Source organism: Megascapheus bottae, chromosome 18 (genome assembly GCF_031878675.1).
Source record: "Megascapheus bottae isolate mThoBot1 chromosome 18, mThoBot2.hap1, whole genome shotgun sequence".
In the NCBI taxonomy this organism is placed as follows: Eukaryota; Metazoa; Chordata; class Mammalia; order Rodentia; family Geomyidae; genus Megascapheus; species Megascapheus bottae.
In genome coordinates this window covers 11,830,645-11,858,528 of record NC_143526.1, presented here as the reverse complement: position 1 = coordinate 11,858,528, position 27,884 = coordinate 11,830,645, and the positions used below count along the sequence as shown (strand labels likewise).

At 42.3% G+C, this 27,884-nt stretch overlaps 2 protein-coding genes and 1 pseudogene across 3 annotated transcripts in view; 2 read left to right on the top strand and 1 right to left on the bottom strand.

The window, feature by feature from the left end:
- Nucleotides 1-201: 201 nt before the first annotated feature.
- On the top strand, nucleotides 202-989 carry LOC150050108 (small ribosomal subunit protein eS4, X isoform-like; annotated as a pseudogene).
- A 6,391-nt stretch (nucleotides 990-7,380) lies between these two features.
- On the top strand, nucleotides 7,381-18,678 carry Gzf1 (GDNF inducible zinc finger protein 1). The gene is made up of 6 exons (XM_090351913.1): nucleotides 7,381-7,454; nucleotides 9,503-10,959; nucleotides 12,572-12,666; nucleotides 14,594-14,761; nucleotides 15,947-16,104; nucleotides 16,570-18,678. Exons 2-6 carry the CDS (start codon nucleotides 9,524-9,526, stop codon nucleotides 16,903-16,905), a joined length of 2,193 nt encoding a protein of 730 aa, XP_090208039.1. The 5' UTR covers nucleotides 7,381-7,454; nucleotides 9,503-9,523; the 3' UTR covers nucleotides 16,906-18,678.
- Nucleotides 18,679-22,490: 3,812 nt separating this feature from the next.
- Nucleotides 22,491-27,884, bottom strand: part of Napb (NSF attachment protein beta) — a 35,719-nt gene continuing 30,325 nt past the window's right edge. For both annotated transcript variants that reach the window (XM_090351911.1, XM_090351912.1), the window contains 4 exons: nucleotides 25,404-25,508; nucleotides 24,158-24,226; nucleotides 23,442-23,492; nucleotides 22,491-23,079 (listed from right to left, as the gene is read on the bottom strand). In XM_090351911.1, the coding sequence (XP_090208037.1) occupies nucleotides 22,969-23,079; nucleotides 23,442-23,492; nucleotides 24,158-24,226; nucleotides 25,404-25,508 (336 nt within the window). In that variant the 3' untranslated portion in view covers nucleotides 22,491-22,968. The remainder of the gene's footprint in view (nucleotides 23,080-23,441; nucleotides 23,493-24,157; nucleotides 24,227-25,403; nucleotides 25,509-27,884) is intronic.

The window sequence follows — 27,884 nt, the reverse complement described above, 5'->3', positions numbered from 1 at the left end:
TCCCTGGGCTTTTGATTTCAAGGCTAGCACTCTACCACTTGAGCCAGATCTTGATGTCAGCCTTTTAGGTGGTCTACTTTAGATTACATTTTTGTTTCATGGATTTTCTTGCCTGTGCACCACCAGTGTCTGAAATTTTTACAAAGTACTGTGTTAATGATTCTGGCTTAAAAGACTGTCTTTTTTCGTTCCTACACAGCCATGGCTGCTGGTCCCAGGAAACATCCAAAGCAAACGTCAGCCCCAAAGCATTGGATGTTGGACAAGTTGACTAGTATGTTTGCCTTTTGTCCATCCACCAGGCCTCACAAGTTGAGAGATTGCCTGCCTCTCATTGTTTTCCTAAGGAACAGACTTAAGCATGCACTGATAGCAGATGAAGTAAAGAAGCTTTGCTTGAAGTGCTTCATTAGGATTGATGATAAAGTCAGAACTGATATAACCTACCCTGTGGGTTTTATGGATGTCATCAGCATCCACAAGATAGAAGAGAATTTCCATCTGATATAGGACACCAAAGGTAGCTTTGCTGTTCATCAAATTACACCTGAGGAAGCCAGGTACAAGTTGTGCAAAGGGAAAAAAGTGTGGACACAAAAGGAATCCCTCATCTATTGACCCAAGAGGCCCACACCATTTGCAACCCTGATTCTCTCATTAAGGAGAATGACACCATTCAGATTGATTTGGAGACTGGCAAGATAACTGGTTTCATCAAGTTTGACACTGGTAACCTGTATATGGTGATTGGAGGTGCTAACTTGGGAAAAACTGGTGTGATCACCATCATAGAGAGACATCCTGGTTCTTTTGATGAGGTTTTTGTGAAAGATGCCAATGACAAAAGCTTTGCTACCCAGCTTTCCTACATTTTTGTTATTGGCAAAGGCAACAAAGCTTGGATTTCTCTCCCCAGAAGAAAAGCAATCCACCTTACCTCTGCTGAGGACAGAGACAAGAGGCTGGCAGCCAAACAAGGTAGTGGGTGAAGAGACTCTAGGTAACATGTTGGAAAATAGAAATTAAGTGATTTTACTAAGGATAATCTAGCAGGATTAAAAGAAGCCTCAGTGGCCATATTAAATTACCCCAAAAATGCTCAGAAATGAGAGTATTTTTGTATTTGTACCTTTTAATAGAATCTAAAGTCTTCCCCAAAGGATCATTTGTTAGTATGTTTCTCATTTCCCCACCAATTATAATTTTTTTCTTGTATACATTTTAAAACAATTCGATTTTTACAAATAGACTATTGGGCTAAAAATACTGTCTTATGTATTTAGACTACTGTCTTTAGAATGTTTTAGTACAATGGTGAAATGTGGAAAAACTGCCAACCGGTTCACTGCTGGAGGAATGTAAAAGAGGCAGCTGTTGTTCCTAAAACAGTTCATCTACATGGTAAAGCACATGCTTAGCAAACAGAAAGCTTTGAGTTCAAACTCCAGTATCACCAAAGAGGAAAAACAGAAATAATAATTGAGGAGCCTAGAAGTGTGGCCTAGTGGTACAGTGCTTACACGAAACCCTGGGTTTGATTCCTTCATACCACATACACAGAAAAAGCCAGAGGTAGTGCTATGGCTCAAGTGGTAGAGTGCTAGCCTTGAGAAAGCTCAAGGAGAGTGCCCAGGCTCTGGCTTCAAGCCCCAGGACTGGCACAAAAAAATAATAATTGAGGGGGAGAATTTGATCAAAGCACATGTGCATGTGCAGTGAAACTGCTTTGGACAATTAATATATACCAGTCAAAAAAGTTTGGTTCAAATGAATATGGGAAAAATGTAATCATAGACAAAAGGAAGAAAAAAGTTACAACACCAAATTAACACATGATCCAGCATTTCTATTTGTAAGTACGTACTTAAACTCAAGCAGGATCACAGACACACACACTATGTGTGTATATATTTATCTATCTATATTATATATATATATATATATAATTCAGAATGGCTAAAGGATGGAAGCAACCTACTCATCAATAATGACATTATTACCTAAACCAGTGATATTCTAGGGAGAAGTTCTAGGAAGGAGGCCTCTACCTGGTCCTTGGGCACTAAGTTTATGATGTTACCAAAAATAATTTAAGGACACATTGCAGTAGACACCATGAAAGTTTATTGGTAAAGCAGAGCAAAGATAATACTTAACCCAGACATACATGCATGCACATATGATGATGGAAATGGAGTGCTCAAGTCAGTCTATTTATGGTGAAAAGTAGATAGGGAGTGATTCTTCAGATTCTTCAGATCTGACACTCCCTTCTGATCTCACAGCTGGTACATTTAATTGGTCTTGCTGTAGCTTATCATCTCAAGGTTGGTGTACTTATTTGTCGGGAGCAAGAGTGGAAACAAACTGTACTTTGATTTGCATCAGATAATTGCTTGATTGTCTTATTGTTTTTTGGCCTTCTCCTGTTCAATTGATCTGAGATTTACCATATGAATGTAACCCTCAACAGCTCCCTGATTAACGATCTGGATGTAACACCTGGGAGGGCCCTGGTCTCGGGAGGGGATAAAAACTTTGTGTTAAGAATAAACGAGGCGGCAGTTTTTGCTTGGGCTGCAGACCTCCTGGACCCGATGTGTTTGTCTCTCTTCTAATTTTTCCAGTCCCTGCCCCTTATTTCAGGAACCCCAATTTGCTGCCGGGAGGCCCCGGCACTTATTAACATTTGAACACTCTTCACCTCTTAAAAAAAAAAAAGAAGCATGAGTTCTACCAGATGCTTGTTTAAAGACATTGGACATTGTTGAGATACGAATTTTTCTTTACTAATAGTTTTTGTGTTTAGAGGAGTCCATTTTAGAAGTGTCTTTCATTCTGGATAAATATCTTTAAGTTACTTAAGTATCTTTAAGTTGCTCAGGAAGTGGCACTGTGGCTCAAGTGGTAGAGTGCTAGCCTTGAGCTGAAGAACTCAGAGACAGCCCCTAGGCCCAGAATTCAAGCCCCATGGCATATATATATATATATATATATATATATATATATATATATCCTTGCTCGGTCCCAGGGTACAGTATTTATTTGACCAGGTTAGTAGTAGGGAGAGAGCCACTCTTTATACCCTACCCCCTTTATTTCTTTTGACTAAATGTAGCTTCCGGAGGGAATGTAAAGCTTAATGAGTGCCTGCATATTTTAATCAGGTTATTAATGCAGTGTTCGTCTCTGATTCATTTTCCCTGATCTATTTCCACCTCAAGATGACTAAAAAATATGAGGGGCTGGCCGGGAGTTTGGCCTAGTGGTTAAAGTGCTTGCCTAGCATGCATAAAGACCCGGGTTCGATTCCTTGGTACCACATACATAGAAAAAAGCCGGAAGTGGTGCTGAGGCTCAAGTGGTAGAGCTCTAGCCTTAAGAAAGTCCAAGGACAGTGCTCAGGCCCTGAGCTCAAGCCCAGGACTGGCAAAAAAAATAAAAAAAATAAAAAAAGAGGGGTATACATATAACAGAATAGTGAATCTTTAAGTGGAATAAAATCCTGATGCATAGTATGGCATAGATAAATCTTGAAAATAAGTGAAATAAGTCAAACACAAAAGGGCATGTATTGTACAGTTTTATTGATGTGAGGTACCTAAAATAAATGAATTAATGGAGAGAAAAAGTAGAAGGATCAGGCACTAGAGTGAAGGGTAGATAATTGTTTAATGGATACAGTTTCTGGTGTGGATGATTAAAAAAACAAAAGTTCCAGAACTGGCACGTGTAATCATGGGTAATGGCCAGTGTGATACAACAAAAAGTTAAATTAGTAAATGCCCTTATGCATGTTTTTCCATTATTTTAAATTAAGCAACAACCATCAAAGTGTCTTGAGAAGTTCTTTAAGGTTAGTATCTATAGTTAGAAAACATAATAGGCAAAGGACCTTTTTTACGTCCTTCAGTCTTTAGTGCTTAGCACCTTTGCCACATGGAGGACATGCATCTGTCACCAGAAGGCTGGAAAGATGCTACCTTCATTTTCAGTTCTTGGCAGGCAGGAAAGGAGGAACCATGTGAGATGATGTAGGACAGGGAGGAGGCTGGTGTCAGCCATAGTTCACTCTGTCCAAATGGCCATACATATCAAACCCAAAATTTATTTATTTATTTATTTTTATTTATGTTCACCAGTCCTGGGCCTTGAACTCAGGGCCTCAGCACTGTCTTTGGGATTTCTAAAGAACTCTACCACTTGAGTCACAGCACCACTTCTGGCTTTTTACTATGTATGTGGTACCAAGGAATCAAACCTAGGCTTTTGTGCATGTTAGGCAAGCACTTTACCACTAGGCCAAACTCCTGGCCCCACCAAAAATCTTTTTGAAAACAAAATTTAAGATACCAAGGAAGGATCTGTGTCAAAATCGAGTGCTGCTGGCTCAGCTTTGTCAGTAGGAGAGCATATGTTAGTATATCATCACGTCCAAGGGTTGGCAATAAGTGATCCCCTGAGCCAGTACACTGCTTTGAGTCTGGAGATTGTATATAGGTCAGGAAGAGGTTCACCTTAAGGGGTAGTGAACTTGATCTAGATGTAGCATTTTACTAATGTTTTAATCTCTAATCAAGGCTCTGGAGGCCTGTGGAAAGTTGCATGTTTATCTTCTTTGGGGAGTTGTTTTTTTTTTTTTTTCTTTTTGGTACTAATCTTGGAGCTTGAGATCAAGGGCCCAGATACTGTCCCTGATCTTTTCTTCTCTAGGCTAGGTTCTGTCATTTGAGCTGTAGCTATACTTCTGGCTCTCTAGTGGCTAATTGTCTTTGAACCACAATCCTCAGATATCAACCTCCCGGTAGAGAGAATTACAGGTGTGATCCAGTGGCTTTTACATGTTTCGCTCTCTTTTTCTTTTTCCCTCCCTCCCTTTCTCTCTCCCTCCCTCCCTCTCTCTCTCTCTCCCTCCTTCCCTTCTTCCCTCTCCCTCTCTCGCTCTCTATTTAATTTTATTTTCAAGGTGATGTACAGAGGGATTAGAGTTGCATATGTAAGGTAATGAGTACATTTCTGGTCAAACATTGTTACCACCTCCCTCATTTTTATTTGACTTCCCCTCCCTTCCAACTCCCCCGCCCCCACACACAAGTTGTAAAGTTCATTTCCAACATATTATCTTGTGAGTATCGCTGATACAATGGTTCACCCTTTGTCCTTTGTTTACTATTTTGTTGTTCCTTTTACATACCCAAATCAGACCCAGGGTACCAAAATTAAATACAGTGACACAGGGAGAGGAGGGAAGAAACGAAAGAAAAAAGTAATAAGTTCACACAGTGCATTAAAAGCAATAAAAACCTCTTTTTCCCATATCTTGGAGTTCATTTCGATTAGCATCATTTTATATGGTCATCTGTACATGGCTATTGAGTTATTGTGAGCTTCTGCTAGGACTATCCTAGACATATACTAATTTTACAAATGAGGGAAACTATGGAGCCTATGTTTCTTTGTGTCTGGCTTACTTCACTTAATATGATGTTTTCTAAGTCTTTACATTTCCATATGAATGGGGCAATGTCATTTTCTCTGATGGAAGCATAGACTTACATTGTGTATAAGTACCACATTTTTTTAATACATTCATCTACTGAGGAGGCATATGGGTTGGTTTTATATCTTAGCTATGGTAAATAATAGTGCAATGGTTTATGCTAGTAGCTTTAGTATGGCCTTGTTTGTGGTCCTTTTGGTAAATGCCCAGAAGTGGGATTGCTGGGTCATAGGGGAGCTCTCTGTTTAGTCTTTTGAGGAACCTCCACACTGCTTTCCAGAACAAGTTTACACTCCCGTCAACAGATGAATGGCCATGTAGTCATTCATTTCATAATGCATTTATATGGGCTCCATTCTGGTCAAAGCACTGAAGTTGTCTTTCCTAGGGAGGAGACAGTTGAATGGAGACTGAAGCTGTATGCAGGTATTAACTGCAGAACAGAGGAAAGCAGAATGGTGTGTTTAAGTGGCCTATAGCAAGGGGCATGTAGCCACTACCAGGCGGAAATCAAGACCAGGTAGTACAGTCAGACAGATTTATCTATCAGTCAGGTAGATTTAGCTGGCCAGATCTATCCAGCTTTTTCAGAAGCCACCATTACACCTCCCTCTGTCTCCTCTTGCTTCCCCCCCCCAATCTATTTTCCAGACACACTTCACAATCACTTTTGGATTTATGAAACCAAAGACATGCTTCTTAATCATTAATCATTAAGAATCTCTATTTAGTTCCATTTATATTATTCTATCTGCGAAGAAACAATTCCTTTGTGTAGTTGGAGAGATGATCTGTTCTGGGCAGAACTAGTGTTCTGAGAGTTCAAATCCAGGCACTGTGCTTTCTAGGATTATCTTTGTGATTAGCTAAATTTATTAAACATCTCTGTTTCTGTTTTCTCTTCTATAAAAGAGAGATACTGCCCCCTTCTGGAGTTTTGAGAAATGAGGGGCAGCAGTAACATGCAAAGCATGGTTCATCACTCCCTGGGAGAAAGAAACATGTTGTCCTTGTTTTCATTGTTATTCCACACCAGGACTCTGTTTGGAGACAGTTACAGGGAGGGGATATGCTTACAAGAAGAAGGCCTTGATTTGTTCCTGGATGGGATGCGGGAAACAAAAGTCTTTGTCTAGTCTAGGAAGTCTTCCAGGGAACTCAACAAATGGAGAATGGTTCAAACTACCAGGAAGGCTTCAGGGCACAAAAGACAAGGCTGGAGGGAAAGAGCCAGGGGAGGTGAACTCATCTGAGGCATTTGAAGTTTTTTTGTTTTTTGTCATCTATAAGGTACCTGAAACCACCCCCCCCCTTAAATATTGAGAAACTGTATTTATAAGTCGTTTACCTAACAGAGGACTTTTCCTCTAAAATGAGGATTTCTGCAACTCAATAATAAAAAGAAAATTAATGTTTTAAAAAATGAGCCAAGGGGCCAGGAGTGGCTGCTCATGTTAGTTACCCCATGTGCCCGGGAGGAGGCAGAGGTCATCAGGAGGGTCGCGGTCTTAGGGCCACCCAGGCAGACCTCATCTTAACGCACAAGCTGGTCCGCTCCAAGCCTCACCCGGGTCACGGAGTGTCCCGCCCGGATCTTTCTCCACTAGCCCCAGGGCCCCAGCTATTCTGTTAGCGCCGTGGCTGTCTACTGCGCAGGCTCAAGCTTTGCCCCGCGGCTCTGGTCTGTCTGGCGTTCCAACCACGGAAGCCCCGCCCATCTTACGTCAGATTACGTAACTCGTCGGCACTGCCTCTGCAGCTGGACGTGCGTGCGCAGCCCCTCCTTCACCCTCGAGGAGGTGGGGCCCGTGAGGGGCGGGGCTGTGCCTACGGGGGCCAATAAGCGGCGCCCGCGCTGGACTTCACCCCGCCCCGCAAGGCCGGCTTTTCCTGTGGGCCTGGTCCAGCCGATGGTAGCGAAGGTGGAGAAGGTGGCGGGGTTGCGGGCTTCGAGGTGAGCGCACCGTAACGCTGGGTCCTTGCTGGCCCCTCTCCTTCCCGCCGCTTCCTGACGGCCCGGTGCGCTTGGCTGTCCGGTGTGTGAGGATGCAGCAGAAGCAAGGCTGGGGACCGCCTGGGCCGAGGTCCAGGCCAGATCATGCGGTCCCGGATGCCTGCGCTGGGGAGGAGGGTTGACCCTGGTTGCAGTGATTTGTTCTTTCTCCCTGCGGTCTTTCAGGGTGCTGCGGTGGGGGTGGGGAGGTCGGGGTTCGGGGAGTTGCAAGATAGAGGCGACAGCGGCTGGCTCGGGGTGGGGGTGGCGCGGTCAGCGCGGCGATGGCGACTCAGGCTTGAAGCCCAGCGGGGGAACCAGGCTTTCTCTGCTGCGGGGCGGGAGTTGTAGAGCGGGGGAGTTCCTGGGGAGGGCCCTGGCCCGTGCGCCCCGGGACCCTCCGGGGGCTGCCTGCAGACCTTAGCGCAGACGCTCGGTGCTCCGGGAAGGCAGCCAGAATGCTAATGAACTGCTATGGGACGCACGCAGCCTTCGCCAGGCCGCGGATAGCCTCTGCTCTGGCCTGGACTTACTCTCCAGGCCGAGGCAAACTAGGAAAGCGTGCGGAAAACCCACTTCGTTACTTGAGAAGTCTCTGCCAGGCCACCTGTAAGGACGTAATGTCCTCTCCCAGGACTGATGGCAGAGGAATGGGGAAGTCGGGACTGCAGATAAGGGCATAAAGCTGAGAGAGAGAGGGAGAGAGCCATCTGTAGCCTTTTGTCGCCAAGCTGCTGTGGGATCACCCCCTCCCCCCTTCACCCCACTGTGCCCTTTGACTTGGGATTCCTCAGTGTTCTGTTTACCGAGAAGCGAGTCTCCTTCAGGCGACATTGCTCTGGCCTTCTGGATGCTGATTCTACATCTGCATGCCACAGTGGCCATGTTTGGGGGCTGGTGGCTGTGGGAGCAGTGTCTTTGATGGGATCAGAGAAGGGTGGGGTAGACTTTTCAGAAATAGGAGCTTCTAGAGATGCTAAATCCAAAGTAATGTCTAAAATCTGGGTGGTGGGTAGCAGTGTTTGGGTGGGTGCAGGAACCTAAGTAGATTTGGAAGAGGAAGGTGGAATCCGGGAACAGAAAGTCAGAATGAACCTGGAAGGGAAAGCTGGCCCTCAGGAAAAGCACAAGAGTGAAGGGTGGGATCCCAGGGGAAGAGGTCTTAGGATGCAAGCAGTCTGCCTTCTGCAGAGGTTGCTTTTCATACATGCCTAGCAGAGGTATACTGAACCCAAAGAGCCTCACCAGGCTCAGGCTTCAGTCTTCACAAATGATGTGCAGTTCCTCATCTGTGAAGAGGGGATCATAATAGCAAGTTTCAGGCACAGCTATAAGCATATAGGGGTGCTGCATTCATCGAACCCCTACTGCAACCTGTGAGCCTTCTACAGAGGTGGAAGCTAAGGTCCAGAGAGGTTGAGTTACCTGTTCAAGTTAACCCAGCTTATAAAAGTGATGGAAATTTTGTGCATTATTTCTGTAGAGTAACTAATTCAAATTGTGTGTTTAGAGGCCTTAGGATATGGAAAATTTTCCTCCTGGGGTGGGGGGGGAGTGTTTTATCAGTTACTTTCACTGATAGAAGTGATTTCTCTCCCCAGGCAGTGGCAGCTATGTTTTCATTTTCATTATCTGGTTTCCTGATCAAAATTCTCTTACAGCCTTAGGAGTGTGTTTGAGTCAAGGACCTTGATAAGCAAATGACTGCTTTAATGTATTCCCCTAGTCATAACTTTAGTCATTTGTGTTTATCATTGGGGAAAATCTTGCCAGTAGTCTGTTTGGATGCAAATGTCATAAGAATATTCCAGGAACTTCAGAAACCTGCTAAGAAGTGGAATGTGATTTGAACCTTTCAGTGAGAAAATTTGGGTTGTTAATCAGTGTACATCCCTTGAAGAACTGAAATAAGCTTCATAGTTAAGTGCTCTTGTTACTTTACACTTAAGCTCTCGTTACTCCAGTGGCTGTGAATGCAAATGAAACAACTCTTGTTTTTGTTTTTAAAGCTGTTTGGGGGAAGAAGAAAGATGGAAAGTGGTGCAGTTCTCTTGGAGTCAAAGTCCTCCCCTTTTAACATTCTGCATGAAATGCATGAGCTCCGCCTTCTGGGCCATCTGTGTGACGTCACAGTCAGTGTTGAGTATCAGGGAGTCCGTGAAGACTTCATGGCCCACAAAGCAGTGTTGGCAGCCACCAGCAAGTTTTTTAAGGAGATGTTCCTTAATGAGAAGACTGTGGTTGGTACCAGGACTAACGTCTACTTAAATGAAGTACAAGTTGTTGACTTTGCTTCATTTCTAGAGTTTGTCTACACCGCCAAGGTACAAGTAGAAGAGGATCGGGTGCAGCGAATGCTGGAAATGGCTGAAAAGCTGAAGTGTTTGGACCTATCAGAAACGTGCTTTCAGTTAAAGAAGCAGATGCTAGAGTCAGTCCTCTTAGAATTGCAGAATTTCTCAGAGTCTCAGGAGGGGGAGGCGAGTAGTGGCCCCCAGGTCACTGTTGCCCTCGGCTCCAGGACAAGTGCTGTCACCGCCAGGGACTGTGCTCACTCTGCCGGCCTTGTAGATTCCACAGATTACCCAGGGGAGAGAGTCAGCAATGGCCTGCCCCAGGATATGCCACCCAGGAAGGCCAAGGAGAAAGTAGATAAGAAGAAGGAGGTGGCTAAGCCTCCCTACCCCAAAATCAGAAGGGCTAGTGGAAGGCTGGCTGGAAGGAAGGTGTTTGTGGAAATCCCTAAGAAGAAATACACAAGACGCCTCCGAGAGCAGCAGAAAAGTGCTGAAGAAGAAGAAGAAGAAGAAGAAGAGGACGACGACGCAGAGGACGACTACAGGTGTCCCCAGGACCAAAGCCCAGACACTCTGGGAACGGAGATGGGACCCATTGTGCAAAACGAGGGTCGCAGTGCTGGTGTGGAGGTGGAGGAGGCGCTGCCCAAAGCCTCAGGGGAAGGGGAACGGGATGAGGAAAGAGAAGGGGAGGAAGGGGAGGGGGAGGAGGAAGAGGAGGAGGAGGAGGAGGAGGAGAAGAAGAAGAGCAACTTCCAGTGCACCAGCTGCCAGAAGGCGTTCCTGTACGAGAAGAGCTTCCTGAAGCACGTCCAGCACCACCACGGCGTGGCCACCGAGGTGGCCTACCGCTGTGACACCTGCGGCCAGACCTTCGCCAATCGCTGCAACCTGAAGAGCCACCAGCGCCACGTGCACAGCAGCGAGCGCCACTTCCCGTGCGAGCTGTGCGGCAAGAAGTTCAAGCGCAAGAAGGACGTGAAGCGGCACGTGGTGCAGGTGCACGAGGGCGGCGGCGAGCGCCACCGCTGCGGCCAGTGCGGCAAGGGGCTGAGCTCCAAGACGGCGCTGCGGCTGCACGAGCGCACGCACACCGGCGACCGGCCCTACGGCTGCACCGAGTGCGGCGCCAAGTTCTCGCAGCCGTCCGCGCTCAAGACGCACATGAGGTGCGTGGTGCGCCCCCCCCACCGGGGACGGGGACGGGGAGGGGGGCGCGGGGCCTGGAAACGCTGCTAGGGGAGGGGGTGGTGAAGTTTAAGGGCTCATCCAGGCCCAGAGGCCTCTGCACACCGCCTAGACATCACACTCGTCGGCTTGCCCTTATGCCACGGCAGGCAACTACAGTGGCTGTGAGAAGCTCTCCATCCTTGGGGGCAGGGTTGGAGTTGCTTATACCCCTTTTAGAGCTCCTTTCCTCCTCATCGACCAACTCCTGTGAACCCCTGGTGCCCACAGTCCATGGAGATGACCAGTCAGGGTCATCAGGGTTGTCCGTGGTTATAACCTTTTAAGTTCTGAGGGTGTGTGAAGTGGTCTAGTCACTCCACAAGTCAGAACAGATCAGGGTTTTCTGCTCATTTACAGTAAACTTCTCCAGAGTTCTCTTGTAGATGTGGGGGGATTCCAGGCAAGCACTGAAGTTTTTCGGTTCTCCTAGGTCTGCCTTTAAACTTAGACTAGTCCTTGTGGAGGTAGCATGGTGTTCATCTTTTAAGATGTTTAAGATAACTGTTTAGGAAGCTGGGTGCTGAAGACTCATGCCTGTAACCTTAAACTACTCAGGAGGGTGAGATCGGAAAGACTGATACATGAATCCAGTCTGGACAGAAAAGTTCATGAGACTTCCATCTCCAAAATTCTAAGCAAAGAGCTGACTTAGAGGGTGGTCACTAGCCAAGTAAGCAAGCTGAGTAAACATGAGGCTCTGAGTTCAAATCTTTGTATAGTATGAATAAATAAATAAATAAGTAAGTAAATGCCATTTGCTGGTGGCTTACATCTGTAGCCCTAATTACTTGGGAGGCTGAGGCCTAAGGATTCTGGCCTAAAGCCAACCCTGGCATATAAATCAGAGAGACTGGTATTTCCAATTAATCGGCAAAAAAGAAAAGAAAAAGAAACCAGAAGTGAAAGTGAGTCTCAAGTGGTAGCAACAGCAGCTTTGAGTGAAGAAGCAAGGACTTAAGTTCAAGCCCCACTACCAGTAACCCTTCTCCATGCCCCCCTCCCCACCTCCAATCCACAGATCAAACTTGTTTAGGAATGCTTAGTCTAGTGTGGTTGATGGCCTCATCATACTGGTTGTTATTGAAAATGCTACTCTCCAGAAACCAAGTTCTTTCAGCATTTTGAGAGCAACTGTCTTTTCCAGACTGGTTAAGTCATACTGTGGAATGATGGTAAAGTATTGAATCATGTGGTCCTTTGTCAGCAAAAGTTCCTACGGTGTGGCTGACTTTCCTAAACAAGGAAGCTTTATACATATTAGTGTTCCCCAGTATTTAAGAGGAATACTCAAAAGCATAGTAGTCTCTTTCCTGTGCCTATTCTTCAGTGTAAATATGGCCCAGGAACAGCTGCAGGTGATTATATACTAAATGTCAGATCTTGTACAGAAACTAATTTATCTGGGGGTAAAGACCATAGACTTCAGCTATTCCTTTTGTCACGCTCATCAGATCTTTTGGAGTAAATGATTTTTGCAGAACAGATGGGAAGTTTTATTGCGAAGTTAGCTTTGAAATACACCCCTAAGTTATGTGAATGTTGTACTTTCAGAATTCATACAGGGGAAAAACCGTTTGTCTGTGATGAATGTGGTGCAAGATTCACTCAGAACCATATGCTGATTTATCATAAAAGGTGCCACACAGGTAAATACCAACACTGTTGTCACTCAATGTCTTTCCTAGCTGTAGAAGGGAAATGTCATTGGCTAAGCGAGATGTTGGCATCCCCCGAGGTGATGAGGGTTAACATCATGTTCTAGCTTCTCCAGCTAGGAAGAAGAACTGATGAGCATTCCTGCTGTCCACAGTGCCGTGGCCTCCACACCCCAGGACATCAGGACCCGACAAATGGATATTAGGTGTCCAGCTGTGTGGAATCATCTGTACCAGTTCTAGCCTGAAACTGCTTTTCCAACAATCAGCCCTAAAGAAATGGTCCAAAATATAAGAAAAGCTACAGTGCTTTTCTTGCCATTTATAATAAGATAGAACTGGAAACATCCAAGAAATGATTCAGTAAAGTGATTGGCGGAGAAAGGACTGAATGTCTGGAAACATCATGGATGATGAATTTAGAAATGTACCAAGTATACAGTTAATTCCAATTGTATTGAAAATTTAATTATACCTACAAGAAAATGAGTTATGGTAAATTATCATATAAATGATAATGATAGAATTAGCTTCTTTCTTTCACGGATTTTGGTGATATAAAGGGATTATTTTTTTAATTATGTTTTTTGCCAATCTTTGGCTTTAACTCAGGGCCTGAGCAGCTTTTCTATGTATGGTACTGAGGAATCAAACCCAGGTCTTCGTGCATGCTAGGCAAGCACTCTACCAACTGGCCAAACTCCCAGCCACCCAATTTAAGTTTTGATGAAGTAAACTAATGATCAGAATCTGTAAGCTATAGTTATCCTAAACCAGTTCTTCCTCTACTTATTGTTTTACTTGTAAGTACTGTTGCACTGGCCTCAAGTTCAAATGTAAGTGAGAGTTGAGTTATTTAATGATATAAATTTCTAGACTGCAGAATGAGCAGAATTTGTGTCTCATGGAAGTTGCAGGGTAGAGACAATACAATATTTTAAAGGACAGCATTAAAATTGGTAATTTGATAAGAATATTATGATTTTATTAGTCACTATTTTTATTTTAATGTTTTCTTGGCCTTTTTTTTGTCTTGTTTTTTCTTTTCTTTTTTTTCTTTTTTTGTTTTTTATTGTAATTAGTAAAAGGGTTACATGATATTTGCCAGATAGAAGGTGCATTAATTCACATACATTGATACCCTTTCACATGTCTTGGTACCCATTTCCCTCCCTCCTATTTTAATGTTTTCTAAATCATGTTATGTCTCTTAAGTAGCTGAGTCCTGGTTGTGAGAACAGAAGAATTATATTTATTAGTATTTAAGATTGTTTCTTGCCTTCTTCGGTTGAGTTGGAGCTGCTGCTCTTGAAGTAGTCTATGATAATCCATTATAATCTTCCTCTCCTTTTAAGAGGAACTTTAATTCTGATAAAGATCTACTTTAAAAACAATCCAAGTCTTCTAAAGAGAAAGAAATTATCTTCTTGTTTGGAATGACTGAAGTTCTCAGATGTGACTGGCTGACTGTAGTTCAATGCTCTACACCACCTTTCAGCAAAAAGCAAGCATCTTGCATGAACAAATATTGTATGATAGTTTTGTTTTTATTTTTATTTATTTTTTCTGGTTGTGGGACTTGAACTCTGGGCCTGGGTGTTGTCCCTGAGCTCTTCAGCTCAAGGCTACCACCCTACCCCTTGAGCCACAGCGCCACTTCCGGTTTTCTGGTAGTTAATTGAAGATCAGAGTCTCACGGACTTTTAGTGCCCAAGGCTGGCTTTGAACCACGATCCTCAGATCTAAGCCTCCTGAGTAACTAGGATTACAGGCGTGAGCCACCGCACCTGGCTTTGTATGATATTTTTAATTAGAAAAATCATATTCTCCCCACCAAGGGCTAGCTGTGAATTTACTCTTTCCAATTTTCTTTTAAATGCTTGTCTTGATTTTAATTCTATTTCATCTTTTCCTGTAGGTGAAAGGCCTTTTATGTGTGAAACATGTGGCAAGAGTTTTGCTTCTAAGGAGTATTTAAAACACCACAATAGAATCCATACTGGATCAAAACCCTTTAAATGTGAAGTATGTTTCAGGACTTTTGCTCAGCGGAATTCTCTTTATCAGCACATTAAGGTCCATACAGGTATGGCTGCAGTGTCCTCAGGAAGAAAGTCTTTCCAGAAGTATTTAGAAGCATTAGGAAAAATCATATGCACTTTGGCATTCTTTTTAATTTTGAGTTTGTAGTTGATTGTTCTGAGAGCCTACAGAACGGAAGCACTGGTGTGTACATATGGGGGACAGCCAAGTCCCTTTGGAGCTTTTTTTTTTTTTTGCGGGGGTTGGGGGGGAGGTGTTATCTCAGGGCCTGGGTAGTCCTTGTGCTTTTGTGTTCAAGGCTAGTGGCTCTACCACAGCGCCATTTCCGGTTTTCTTGTGATTAAGTGATTTCACAGACCTTTCTGCCTAGACGGGCTTTGAAACATGATGCTCAGATCTCAGTCATCCGCATAGCTTGGATTGCAGGTGGGAGCTGGCAGCACCCAGCTGGGGTGTGGAGTTTTTATTGAAAAGGTCAGACAAGTGACATTGTCTGCCATGTGAATAGTTAATGTGTGTATGGATTTAAATTTTTCCTTTTCTCCCTTCCCTCTCAACATCCCTCCTTCCCTCTGTCCTGTCCTTTCCTTCCATCCTTCCTTCCATCCTTCATTCTCTCCTGCATTCTCTCCTCCCATTCATTGTTTTCTTCCTCTCCCCCCCACCCTCCCACCCCCCTGCAGGCATGGGGCTTGAACTCTGGGCCTGGGCATTGTCCCTGAGCTCTTCAGCTCAAGGCTAGTGTTCTACCACTTGAGCCATAGCACTCCTTCCTTTTTTTTTTTTTTTTTTGTTTCCTTTTTGCTAGTACTGAGGCTTGAACTTAGGGCCTCGGTGTTTTTTTTTTTTTTTCTCAAGACTGGTGTTCTAGATCTTGAGCCACATCTATACTTCTAAGGACTCAAGTTTCTTAACTGTATATTAGTTATAAGCACACACGAACTGAGCTACTATGTGACTTGCAAATTCTACTCCTTGTCATGGAAATATATTATCATTTTTATAGATATGGTATCAACCGCTGGCAAGGATTTTGGCTGGCTTTTGGTATCTTGGAATAGATCAATGCCTCCATCAGTTGACCCTGGAGTTGTTCCCAACACAGCCTTCCTTAGGTGGGAGTGCTAACACTTTCAAGGGGTTTGGAGACTTGAGTCCAGGGTTTGTACTGACTTAATACAGTGAGCTGAAGAGATCACCCACCTGTTTGTTTCTCTTCCTGCCTCAGGAGAAAGGCCCTATTGTTGTGACCAGTGTGGGAAGCAGTTCACCCAGCTTAACGCCCTCCAGCGCCATCATCGCATCCACACAGGAGAGAAGCCATTTATGTGTAATGCATGTGGAAGGACATTTACTGACAAGTCAACGCTCCGGCGGCACACCTCAGTGAGTGAGGGAGGCCTGTTTGAGAATGAAATCCTAAACCCTGCTGGTCCTTGATCCTGATCAACTAGAAATGCCTGTCACCATTCCCCTTAGAGAGGAGGCAGCAGCTGTTTGCTCCTTAGGCATTCTCTGTAGTCCTTCTACCCTGTGAAAGAAGGTCCAAGGCCAGCAAAGCCCCTGATAGATACGTTCCAACAGTGGCAATGGTAATCAGCTGTTTGATAGTTAACAGATTTCACTGCAATAGAACTGCAATTTGTTAGTTTCATGATGTAGCATGGGCTGGCCTCAAACTCAATCTTCCTGCGTCTTCCTCCTGAGTGCTAGGATAAACAGGTGTGTGCCACCATGTCTGACTCCAAAGAGACTATTTTACAAGCTGTACTTGTTATTTAAATAAGCATTTGTACATTGTGAGAGTTACAGAGACAATAATGGTGACTTGTATTTGTGTTTGATTTGTAGATACACGATAAGAATACTCCATGGAAGTCTTTCCTTGTTATTGTAGATGGCTCCCCCAAGAATGATGAAGATCATAAGACAGAGCAGCCTGATGAAGAATATGCATCCCCCAAACTTTCAGATAAATTGCTATCTTTTGCAGAAAATGGCCATTTTCACAACCTGGCCACTGTCCAAGGTGGTGTACCCACCGTGCATGAAAACACAGACACAACCTGCAAGGCCAATGACTCTCAGGACACACTGCTCACCACCACCATCAGTGAGCTCAGTGAGCTGACTCCACAGACAGACTCAATGCCCACACAGCTTCACACTCTGACCAACATGGAATGAAAGCTTGCTGTTGCGTACCAAGCTGTGATTGTATGGGATTGTGATATTCTTGGGAATTCCAGACTAGCTGAGAAAAAGAACGGTGTGCAGAGGTGCGCAAGAATGACCTCTACAGATGTTCCCGAACATCCACTCACTTGCATGGCTTTATCATACCACTTCTGAAGCTTTCCTGTAAAAATTCGGATCTGCATGATCGCAGCTACACTTTTATCAGCAAGCAAGGCAGATAACATAAGCTCACTTAAACCTGCTGTAGGCTGTGTGCACCAATCCTTCTAATGCTTGATTCTCTTGATATTTAATCCACTGCTTGTCTTAATTGCAGAGTACAGAGCGTTGACCCAGCTCATGAAATTGCTGTTAATAGTCTTCCTGGTCTCGCCCTGCCTTATTCTTCCTTGAGTGTTTACTTCTTTGATCCTCTAAGATATTTTTCTAGTAAGCTGAAATTAGAATGGGTCTACCTATTTTCAGCAATTTCTTCCTTGTGAGTCCAATCAAATCAGAAGACCCTTGAGTGGGACCGAAGAAATGAATTATTTCGGTCATTCCTCCCTAATCCCACTTACAGACACTAAAAAAGGAATGACAGCTTGAACTTTTATAAGGCATAATAGCTCCACTCACAGTGCCTGTGTAGCTGGGGAGTTTGTCATAGGACCACCTTTTGAACTGAAATGTGGTTGTTCAGCTTCATTCCTAAAATTCAAATTAGGTAAAAGCTGTCCTACCAAAGAGTCTAGTAAAACTGTAGTTAGTATTACTATTATTTTTGCAAAAGACTTGAGAAGTGAAGAGGCACTTGTACACTTGGGTAGTTATTTCATTCATAAGTAGCAAAAAGATGACTGGTAAACCTTAGATTATTAGTATTTTTGCTAGGTTTATCTCTAATTTCTCTTAATTCCCAGAAATTTGAGACTTGTTCATGTCCACACTGAGAGGTTGAAGCAGTCTAGTATTTGCCACAATCTTATTTGGGAGCATGTAAGAATCTTTAGAAGGGACCAGAAGCTTTGGCACACTCTTCACTGACTATGCCTTAACATGTGGATTGTAGAGAACCAGTAACTTTGTCTTAAATGCTTCTTTGGCTATACCACAGTGGACTTTATTGCTCAAAAAAAATTCACAATGAAAAGAGGATTCAACTTTGTTATTCCAGGCGTTTGGTTCCAAGGCCTTGGTGTGGCTGTGCCCTTTGAGTCACATACCTATTTTAGAAAAGCGCCTTAAATGGAGAATTCTTTTGAGAGTTGCTCCCCCCCTTTCTTTAATTTATTAAACTTGCTGTGAGACACTTTGATTTTCTCAGAGGAAGGTACCTTATCTTTAGGTTCTCAGGATGAACACCTGGCTACGCTGAGATACATTGGGGGAAGACTTTCTTCCTCGGTGCTCCTATCCTGGTAACTTTGACATTTTAGAAACTAGAGAAGCCACTACCAAGCATTTTGGGCACTGATGTTTCACAATCTGATCTTGAAGGTCACAGGACTCTGAATTACTTCAAGTTCAGTTATGACCTTGTCATTGAATCCTGTTTGTGTTTACAGAACAAAACAATAGTGACGGTCACACTACCATTGGAATCTTGGTAAGAGTGAACCTTCCCAGCAAATGATGTACTGTTTTATGGAATAAAGTCATCTTGATGAGAGAGAATTAAAGGATTATTTTGTTATCTACTGGAAGAATTTTGTCTTGAATTTGTTTTAGAAGTTCTACATAAAATTGTTTAATGTGTTAATAAATGTCTGCTTTGTAAAAGTAGATCTGTAAGTCTTTATATTATTAATAGTTGAAGAGAGAAGATTCTTTATTGGCATAAGCATAATGTGCTAAATAATATAATATAGCTAATGTGCCAGGTGCAGTACCAGGTTTGATTTACCAGCTTGGATTCCCTAGAACTGTTCAGGAGGGGGAAATAAGGGAGGGAAAACAGCCCAGTTCAGGTCCAGCAGTCTGGGGGGCATGCTAGAAGGTATAAGTCCAAGTGTCCCCTGCCCATTTCTTCACTATAATATCAGCAGGCACCAGGGCTTGTCTGCTATGTACATTCTCTGGCCCTTTCCCAAGAGCGTAAAGTTATATGCAAGAGCAGAGAAGCCAATGAACCCTGTCAAACACTGACTACAGGGGATTTTGTGGGGTGCCTTCTTAGTTTCTTTGAATCCAAGTACTCGTGTTGAATGTAAGGCCACCCTGAGCATATTGGTCCCAAGCATGGAATGATGCCTAGATAATTGTAGACTGCTTTTTCCAGGACATCAACTAAGAACACTGAGGAATTGTCCTGGTAGTGTTCCAACCACTCTGTCAATACAATTTAGGGCCAAGTTCCAAAGGGGTATGTAGTTTTAACCTGTTCAATGTTCTTCCTTGTCATACTTTTTGGGAACCAAAAGAGTGCTTGTTTATCTAACTATGCTCAATGGTTCCTATTATATTGGAAGTGATTTTCTAGCTGGAGGAGGGCTCTTATGGAAAAGGACCTTTGTTCACATATAACTAGAGGAGCAAACAAGACTGAGAGCCCACACAGGGCAAAGGACCATTCAGCACATTCCCCCAGCAGCCCCAGAGACCACTGGCTCTGGCAATCTATACAGGCCTCCTATCAAGGCATATAATGGCAGGCTTTGATTTCTCTGAAAAGGGACAGTTTAGTAATTAGACTTTCAATGACTAAAAGTACCCGGATTTCTGGATTGGGATGGTCTGTGCTGCCATTCATGCTTGAATTTCCTAAAGTCTGAATACATTTCATCAGACTCAATGCTCTGCAGGTCCTCTTCCTAGAACTCTAGTAGCTCATGGCTTGATGCTCCTCAGAGGCACTGACTACCCCAATGAGAGTAAAATAAATGTCCATGACTTTCTTGGAGGGAGTGTCAGTCTTAGGAGCTATTGGCCTCCCAACAAATCAACCATCTTTCAGCAGCCACTCCTCCACCTAACTTGCAAGTGATGGCAGACCACAAAGGATTCCATGGCTGAAATGAGAGAGTGAGGTCAGCCGTTTCCATGCACACTCAGTGGCCTGCACCAACAAAAGACACCAGGTTTCCTTCTAAACCTCAGCCCTCAGGTTCCATCAAGTGACCATGGTGCACAGGGCCAAGAGAATGGCAATGTCACTACTGAAGATCAGGTAAACAACCTCAAGGAAGCTACATTTGGTCTGTGTCAATTAGGCAAGACTAGTCAAAATATTACTCACAATGTTCACTTTATTTACTGTACAGGTTCACATAAAACATTCTGCTAAGGTAGATTTCATGTGATAAGGTTACTTCACATAATGTACTCTCCTGTCTGAGAATAACTTGGAATGTGGCAGGGCAGAAAGCCTGCTGCTGCTCACACTGCTCACACTGCCACACTGCAGAGGCGGTGGCAGCGGCTGCAGGACTTGGGGCATGCTGTGCTGCCAGGTCCTCTAAAGAGTCACAGAGGCTTGCACTGGTGGGGGGGTAGGGGGGCTTAAATGTACAATACCAGAGGAAACAAGAGATCACAAGGGCTGGTGCATATACTTTGGTTATAATGACACCACAACACGGTCACAATTGTGCAAAAATACTGTTTTCAGATCATGAAATAAAAAAAGGAAGTCACACAAGCTATAAAAATGTTGCCACAAAAAGGAAAGCTTTCCTGTAAGAAATTTTCTCTGACCTCAATAGTGAACCCCAGATTTGCTAAAGTACAAGAACTCTAACATAAATAATGGTTATATTTGGTTCATAATTAACATTCAACCAATCTCTGAAGCCTACCTCCTAGATATCTCAAAATATAGCACTGTCCTCCATCTGCTGGGCGGGGCGGGGAGTAGGGGGGGGGGAGAAGAGATGGATTGGCCCACTTCTACCACTTCTGTCTAGGCTTTCCCCCCCCCCCCCCCATCCTCCATTATCTTCTGGCGGATCTGTTCTTGCCATCTTAGTTACTTTCACTTTTTCATGTGAAATATTAAAACACTAAATTATATTTTGGTTTAGGGTCTTACTATATGTATATAGTCTAGGCCACCCTTGTACTAATGACCCTTGTGTATTAGCTTCCTGAGTGCTTGAAAAAAAATTAGTTTTTAATCCATGGGTCAATCTCAGCTTTTATTCCAATAAAAACATGGAACTCTGACTGACATAGCAAAATGGCACCAATAGTATTAAAACCTACCAAACAAAACCCAAACTCACATCCCCTCCTTCCTCAGACAGACAGGAATCTGTTTAGGGAACCATGAGGAAAGGCAAACAGATTTGCCCTAAAAGACACCATGTAGTTTTCACCTTAAAATGGTCACACCAGAAGATTATGTGTGTGTGTGCATGGTAGCTTCTTCACTCAATGCTAGTGCTTGACCACTTAAGTTCAGAACTCTACTTCTGGCTTTTTTGGTAGTAAATCAAAGGTAAAAGTGTCATGGACTTTCCTGCTCAAGATGGCTTCAAACTATAATCCTTAGTTCTCAGCCTCTTAAGTAACTAGGATTACAGGCATAAACTACTAGCAGTTGGCTCTGAATGTTATGTCACGGTGCAAAAACATTTTGTGAACTTTGTGAACAGCATGCTGGCTGGCTAGTTTTCAAATGTTGCTTACTAAAATCAAAACCACTCCCCATGTCTTATTTTTACAAATGTGCATTGCTAGTGGTAGGATATATTAAGTAAAGCCTGGGCACTGTCCTTGATCACTTTTGCTCAAGGCTAGTGCTTTGCAACTTGAGCCACAGCACCACTTCTGGCTTTTTCTGTGTATGTGGTACTGAGGAATCAAACCCAGGGCTTTGTGCATGCTAGGCAATCACTCTACCACTAGGCCACACTCCTGGCCAAGCTCTTTTTTAAGTAAGATATTCTAACAAGAGTCAGGAGGGATTAACTGGGTTCCATTTCAAAATTGACCTTCAGTAACATCTGGCTTTCAATTAAGAGTGCCAAAACTTTGAAGGGAGAAGGAATCCTCAGTAGATTCCAGTCACACTGACATCATTGAGCTTCTTGCTTCCCCAGGGCCTCTGGCACACTACTGTTACCTCAGCTGGGCTGAGCAGACCTCTACCATCTGCCTCCCCAGGGCCCTTTTCACAATGCTTCCTACTACTGCCTTTTACCCCAGATGAACTTGACTTATCAGTCCCTCAACCCATCCTTACTCAGCCCTTAGCCTGGAAGTGCTTGACAATAATCTACAGATTCTAATCCAGAGCCCTTTGAAAGTAAAGACACCATTCCAGTGCTACTTACCACCAGACACAACAGAAAATTTCATTATCTGTCACTAGTGACATCAGTACAATTTAGAAAGGACTGCAAGTTGTCAGGACATGCCAAATAAAACTCTCTGGTGCCAATATAAACTGATTTTTCACCATAACTCAAAATGGAAACTTTATCTAGGAAAGGGAAAGTTCTGTTTCTCTCAAATCTTACTTGTGTATGTTTAAGTACCAATCAAAGAAATCCACTTTGACATTCACCAACACAAGAAGCGCATCTACCAGGAAGCTTCTTTTCCTCACATTGCAAGCAGTTCCCCTGCCCATGGGTCTCAGTTTTCCCATGTACATAGGGAATAATACAGAAAGCAAGCAAATTCTTCACTGGCACCATCAAAATAATCATAGAAGAACAAAAGTAATTTCCAGTGAAGTTATAAATTCCTGGTTGGCAATCACTCCAAACTAAACATACACATTTAAAGAATACAGCCAGATGCCTATGACAGTAAGTGGGCTCAAGAGGAAGAATGTTAAAAAGAAGTGGCAACATTAAATGTGAGCTCTTTCGGTATCAAAAGAACAGGGATATATAGATTCGGAAGTACTCAGAAAAACTCTGGGGACTCTGATAACGTGAGAAACCTCCCTTTCAAATGCTTCACAGTGACACAGATGCGGGGCGCACGCACTTGGACAGTACACAGATTGTGTGGCTCATGTGCAACAAAATTAAGCCATTAAATGGGTATCTCATAAAGATCCAGTGGCCCTAAGACAAAACTAAAGAGACATTAGCTGCATGCCACAAGGACAGAAACCTTTCACTTTAGGTCTCCATCTCCTTCCCCATCCCCTTGGATGGATTTTTTGATACGAAGCAACATGGTGGTCAGCCATTGATCCAACCGGGATATGGAGTCAAATTCCTTCACCTAATCAAGGAAAGAGGAATGGAAATTATTCCAAGGAAATATATCAAACATCAAAAAGTAGCACTTTCCATCTACTTCTCTGATGTATGTCTATCTTTATGCCTGGCTTCATTAAAACTTCAGTTTTTCATTATCTTCCACTTCGATTTTAGTCATGAGTTCCTGTGCTTTTAATATCATTCTCCATGTTCAAAGTGCACAGCTAAGATTCAGAACAGTTATGACAACGTTATACCAGAAAAAATAAAAGGTCAAAATTTACTCTATAAAAAAAGGAAAAAAAGTTTCTGAAACTTAAATGTTGAAATATAAATATATATACATATATAAATATATATTGTATCCCAGAAGATCTAACTTACTGCTTCAGTGTAAGCTTCACTGTTCTGTTCTTCATGAGCTTCTAGAAGTTTCTGTAGCATATAAAAAATGAAAGAAAAACCACAATATTTTAATTAAGTCCAAGAATTTTAATTTCTTAGCGGATTCTTTTTAAATTATTGTTATTATTATTATTATTATTATTATTATTATTATTATTATTTTGGTTGTGGGGCTTGAACTCTGGGCCTGGGTACTATCCGTAAGTTTTTCAGCCCAAGGATAACACTCTACCACTTTGAGCCACAGCTCCACCTCTAGTATTCTAGTGGTTAAGTGGAGATAAGAGTCTCATGGACTTCCATGCTTGGGCTGGCTTTGAATCACGATCCTCAGATTTCAGCCTCCTGAGTAACTAGGATTACAGGTGTGAACAATTGGTACCAGGCTCTGAGTAGATTCTTTAGACATGGAGACAACCTAGTATCACTTAATTGATGTTGCTAAATAACTCACAAAATTGGGGAAATATTCACAAGTTGTCATAACCTAGGTTCCAGTGTTTATACTTGTATTTTTGAACAGCCCATTTTAAAACATGTCCCTGACCCTTTTGGCCTCTAAAGACCTACAACAAACAAGCAGCAAAAGACTGGATCCCCTCAGTCAGCAGAGTCATTGATTAAAATATCACTGTATAACCACTGAGGAGTGGTCACCCCATAGAAAGGTTTCTTTAAAGTTCAATTCTACTTACTTTCAGTAATTTACATTCTCTTGAATCAGTAAATGCCGGAAACATTTCTTCGTATTTCTCAAGAGCAAGCTGAGGAAGGAACACAACTAGTCATCACATTTAACTGTAAGAGGAAATGAAAAATTTCAACTTTCTATTAACGTCATAAGATATGTCACCATCTGTGTTTAAGTATGCTACTAAACTCAATGGCAGGATCAACACTGGTAACCATTTATTTTGAACATATAAGTAATTTCAAAACTGATTTTTAGAATCATTTTGGATTCTGGAGATGTCATCTGGAGATAACCCTGTAAATACAATTTTTTTCTTAAAATGTCACTGCCATGTATCTGCATTTTTCCCTTAAATGGGGGAAATTATTCATTAAAACCCTCCAAATATCAAATAAATCAGGTAAAAAGGATTTTAGAATGCCTTTCTCTTTTGGATTTAGTTTTATTTTTTTTAATAGCTTTTTAGATTCTGTTAACATCAAATCTGTCTGGTGCCCAGATACTTGTCTTCTAATTACCATCTAGCTATGCTGCTAAGGTTTTTCTTTTTTTTTATTTTCAAAATTAAAACAAAGGAGGAGGTATTAGTTTAGCCAGGCATGGTGATATACATGTATAATCCCAGCACTAGGAGGTTAAAGCAACAGGATATGTTTAAGGCCAACCTGAGATACAAAGAGACCCTCTGAAAGGCTTTAGTGAGACCAAAAACAAAACAAAACAAAACACCAGAAACAAAATAAACACAAAGATACTATTATACCTTTACTGTTCCCTTTTAGTTTGCTAACATCTTTAAGGCAACTAATAAAAGATTTGTAGCTATTACTAGATTCCAACTGGGAAACATGTCACATTTTTAATGTATACAGTCTACTTCTTGACACTAACATGAATATGTATATAAAATGACATCAAGAATGACAAAACAAACTGGACACCTGTAACTCACATCTGTTATCCTAGCTACTCAGGAGGCTGCGATGGTAGTTTGAAGCCAGCCCAGGCAGGAAAGCCTGCGAAACTCTTACCTCCAAAAAACTACCCAGAAAAAGCCAGAAGTGACGCTGTGGCTCAAGTGGTAAAGTGCTAGCCTTGAACATAAAGAGGTTCAGGGATAGTGCCCAGGCCCTGAGTTCAAGCCCCAGGATGAGCAAAAACAAAACAAAACAAAAAGACAAAATGCCTGTTTGTGTGATTTTTTTTTTCTTAAGATGTGTACAGAAAATGAGCACAGGCCTCCTTACCTTAGCATTCAACTCATCTACTATGAAGTGACAAAGGGCTGCTTTGAAGAAGTAATCCTTTGCACTGTACTTCAACAAAGGATTATCCATAGTGTTTGCTCCCACCTAGGTATAGAAAGCAGAGATACATTGGAAAATGTATTAGGCAAAATAATTTCCTGCTGCACTTGTTACCCGTTAGAAAATACTCATTAGTAACTTGCACTGGGTCAGCTATAGAATATATTCTTTTAACCCAATACCATATATACATCAAGTGGAAGCCTGTTAAAAATGATTCTGAAAATGATTCTAGGAAGAAGATATATTTTCTCAAATAATTCCTATTAAATACAAGGAAAAGGGCTGGGAGTTTGGCTTAGTGGTAGAGTGCTTGCCTAGCATACACAAAGATCCGGATTTGATTCCTCAGTATCACATACATAGAAAAAGACGGAAGGTGCTGCAGCTCAAGTGGTAGAGCTTTAGCCTTGAGAAAACCCAAGGACAGTGCTCATGCACTGAGTTCAAACCTTGGGACTGGCAAAAAAATAATTTAAATATGACATCAACTGTTCTAATAATATGAAATGCTATTTTCAAGTGAAAATCATTTGTAATACTAAAAGCAAGGCAGATTTGAAGCAGAATACAAACAGACAATAGACCATTTGAAAATAACAGAAATGTTAAGAATCTAACAAAGATTTTTAAAGGAGCCTTCAGGAGCCTTCATAACCAAATTTTTCAGCAGAAATTACAAAAATGACTTGAAAGAAAAGAAGGAGGAAGAAAGGAAGAAAGAAAAGAAGGAGGGAGGAAGAGAGGGAGAGAGGGAGAGAGGGAGGGAAGGAAGGAGGGAAGGAAGAAAGGAAGGAAGGAAGGAAGGAAGGAAGGCAGGCTTCTATATTTTGCAATGGTAGAGTACTTGCCTATCATGAATAAAACTAGGTTAAATCACCTGCACCAAAAACGAAAAAGCAAGAAGAAAGGAAAATATCGATGAAGACAAAGAAAGTCACAGGAAAATACCCCCGAGGATATTGAGCAAAAATGGAGATTACAGAACTGAAGATCACAGTGGCTAGACTTACTGGCAGATGGGATTGATAAGGGGTAGGAATCAAAGAGCTGCAAAGCATAAAAACAGAAATCAGACTAAACAACAAAGAAAGCAAGACAAAAGTTAATATATAAATAGAACATTGTGGACCCATGAAACTAAGACTGGGTATAACATTTGTGTTTGAGTCCTAGAAAGTCAGGTGAAAGAGAAAAAAGTACTTGAAGAAATTATCACTGAAAATGTCTCAAATTTGGCAGGAAACATTAATTTACAGGTTTAAACAGGATAAAAGTCAAGGCATGCATCTGAAGCCACATTACAATTAAGGAAAACACTAGAAAAGCTGAAAAAAACACTAGCTTATGTGGGAAAAGAAATCTGGTTATCAGTAGATTTGCTCATCAGAAACCAGGCAAGCTACAGAGTTCACATGTTCAAAAAATGTGAAAAAAGACTCTCAACCCAGAGTTCTATATCCAGGTAAAGTTTGTTTCAGAAATGAAAGGAAAGTCAAGATACTCCTAGATAAAAACAAGAACAAAATGTGTTGCCAGAAGAACGTTCCTAAAACCATGGAAAAAGTATGTTCTGGAAATAGTAAGGAAACAATTTTTTGTTGTTGTTGGTAGTAGGGCTTAACTCCAGGCCTAAGCACTGCCTGTGAGCTCTTCAGCTCAAGGCAAGCACTCTACCACTGAGTCACAACTCCATTTCCAGTTTTCTGGTAGTTAACTGGAGATAAGAGGCTCACAGACTTTTGTGCCAAGGCTGGCTTTGAACCTTGATCCTCAGATTTCAGCCTCCTGAGTAGCCAGGATTCCAGGCATGAGCCCAGCAGGAAACAATTTTTTAAAAGAAGAGTTCCAAGAACAGCAGGAGCAAAGAAAACATAGTAAGCAAAACTGAGTTTTTTAAAACTATGTTTAGTGGTTAAAGCGAAATTCTATCACAGACAGTTGTGGTTCTAAATGTATATACAGGAAATACTTAAGGTAATTACATATTGAAGAAAGATAGTTAGGACACTTAAAATGAGCCAGCAGTTCTGTATTTCACTGGAGCTGATAAAAATGGTGATTGTTAGTCTGCCATCAGCCATGTAAACATAATATCCTCAACCACTGAAGACCTATTCAAAAAACACGTTCCAAAGCACTGCATAAAGCCAATAATCCTGGAGAAGGCAGGAAAAAGAAAACAGAGAAACAACAATAACAACAAAATCCAGCAAAGACAGAAAGCAAAACATTCAACGGCAGGATTAAACTCTAATACATCAGTAATTACTTTAAATTTATCATGAACTAGCTGGCTGGAATCCTCCTATTCTGTCCAGATAGAAACTGTATGTAGACAGAAGAAACTCCTGCTCTTCTAGGCCTTCAGAGATGTTTGCAGCCTCAGTAATGGGTGACAGTGGACAATGATGGATATAG

Excerpts from the sequence above, each read along its gene's own strand:
- Gzf1 (XM_090351913.1), top strand. The coding sequence starts at position 9,524 with ATGGAAAGTGGTGCAGTTCTCTTGGAGTCAAAGTCCTCCCCTTTTAAC. Across the intron at positions 10,960-12,571 it reads GCGCTCAAGACGCACATGAG|AATTCATACAGGGGAAAAAC; the intron begins GTGCGTGGTGCG and ends TTGTACTTTCAG. Across the intron at positions 12,667-14,593 it reads TCATAAAAGGTGCCACACAG|GTGAAAGGCCTTTTATGTGT; the intron begins GTAAATACCAAC and ends CTTTTCCTGTAG.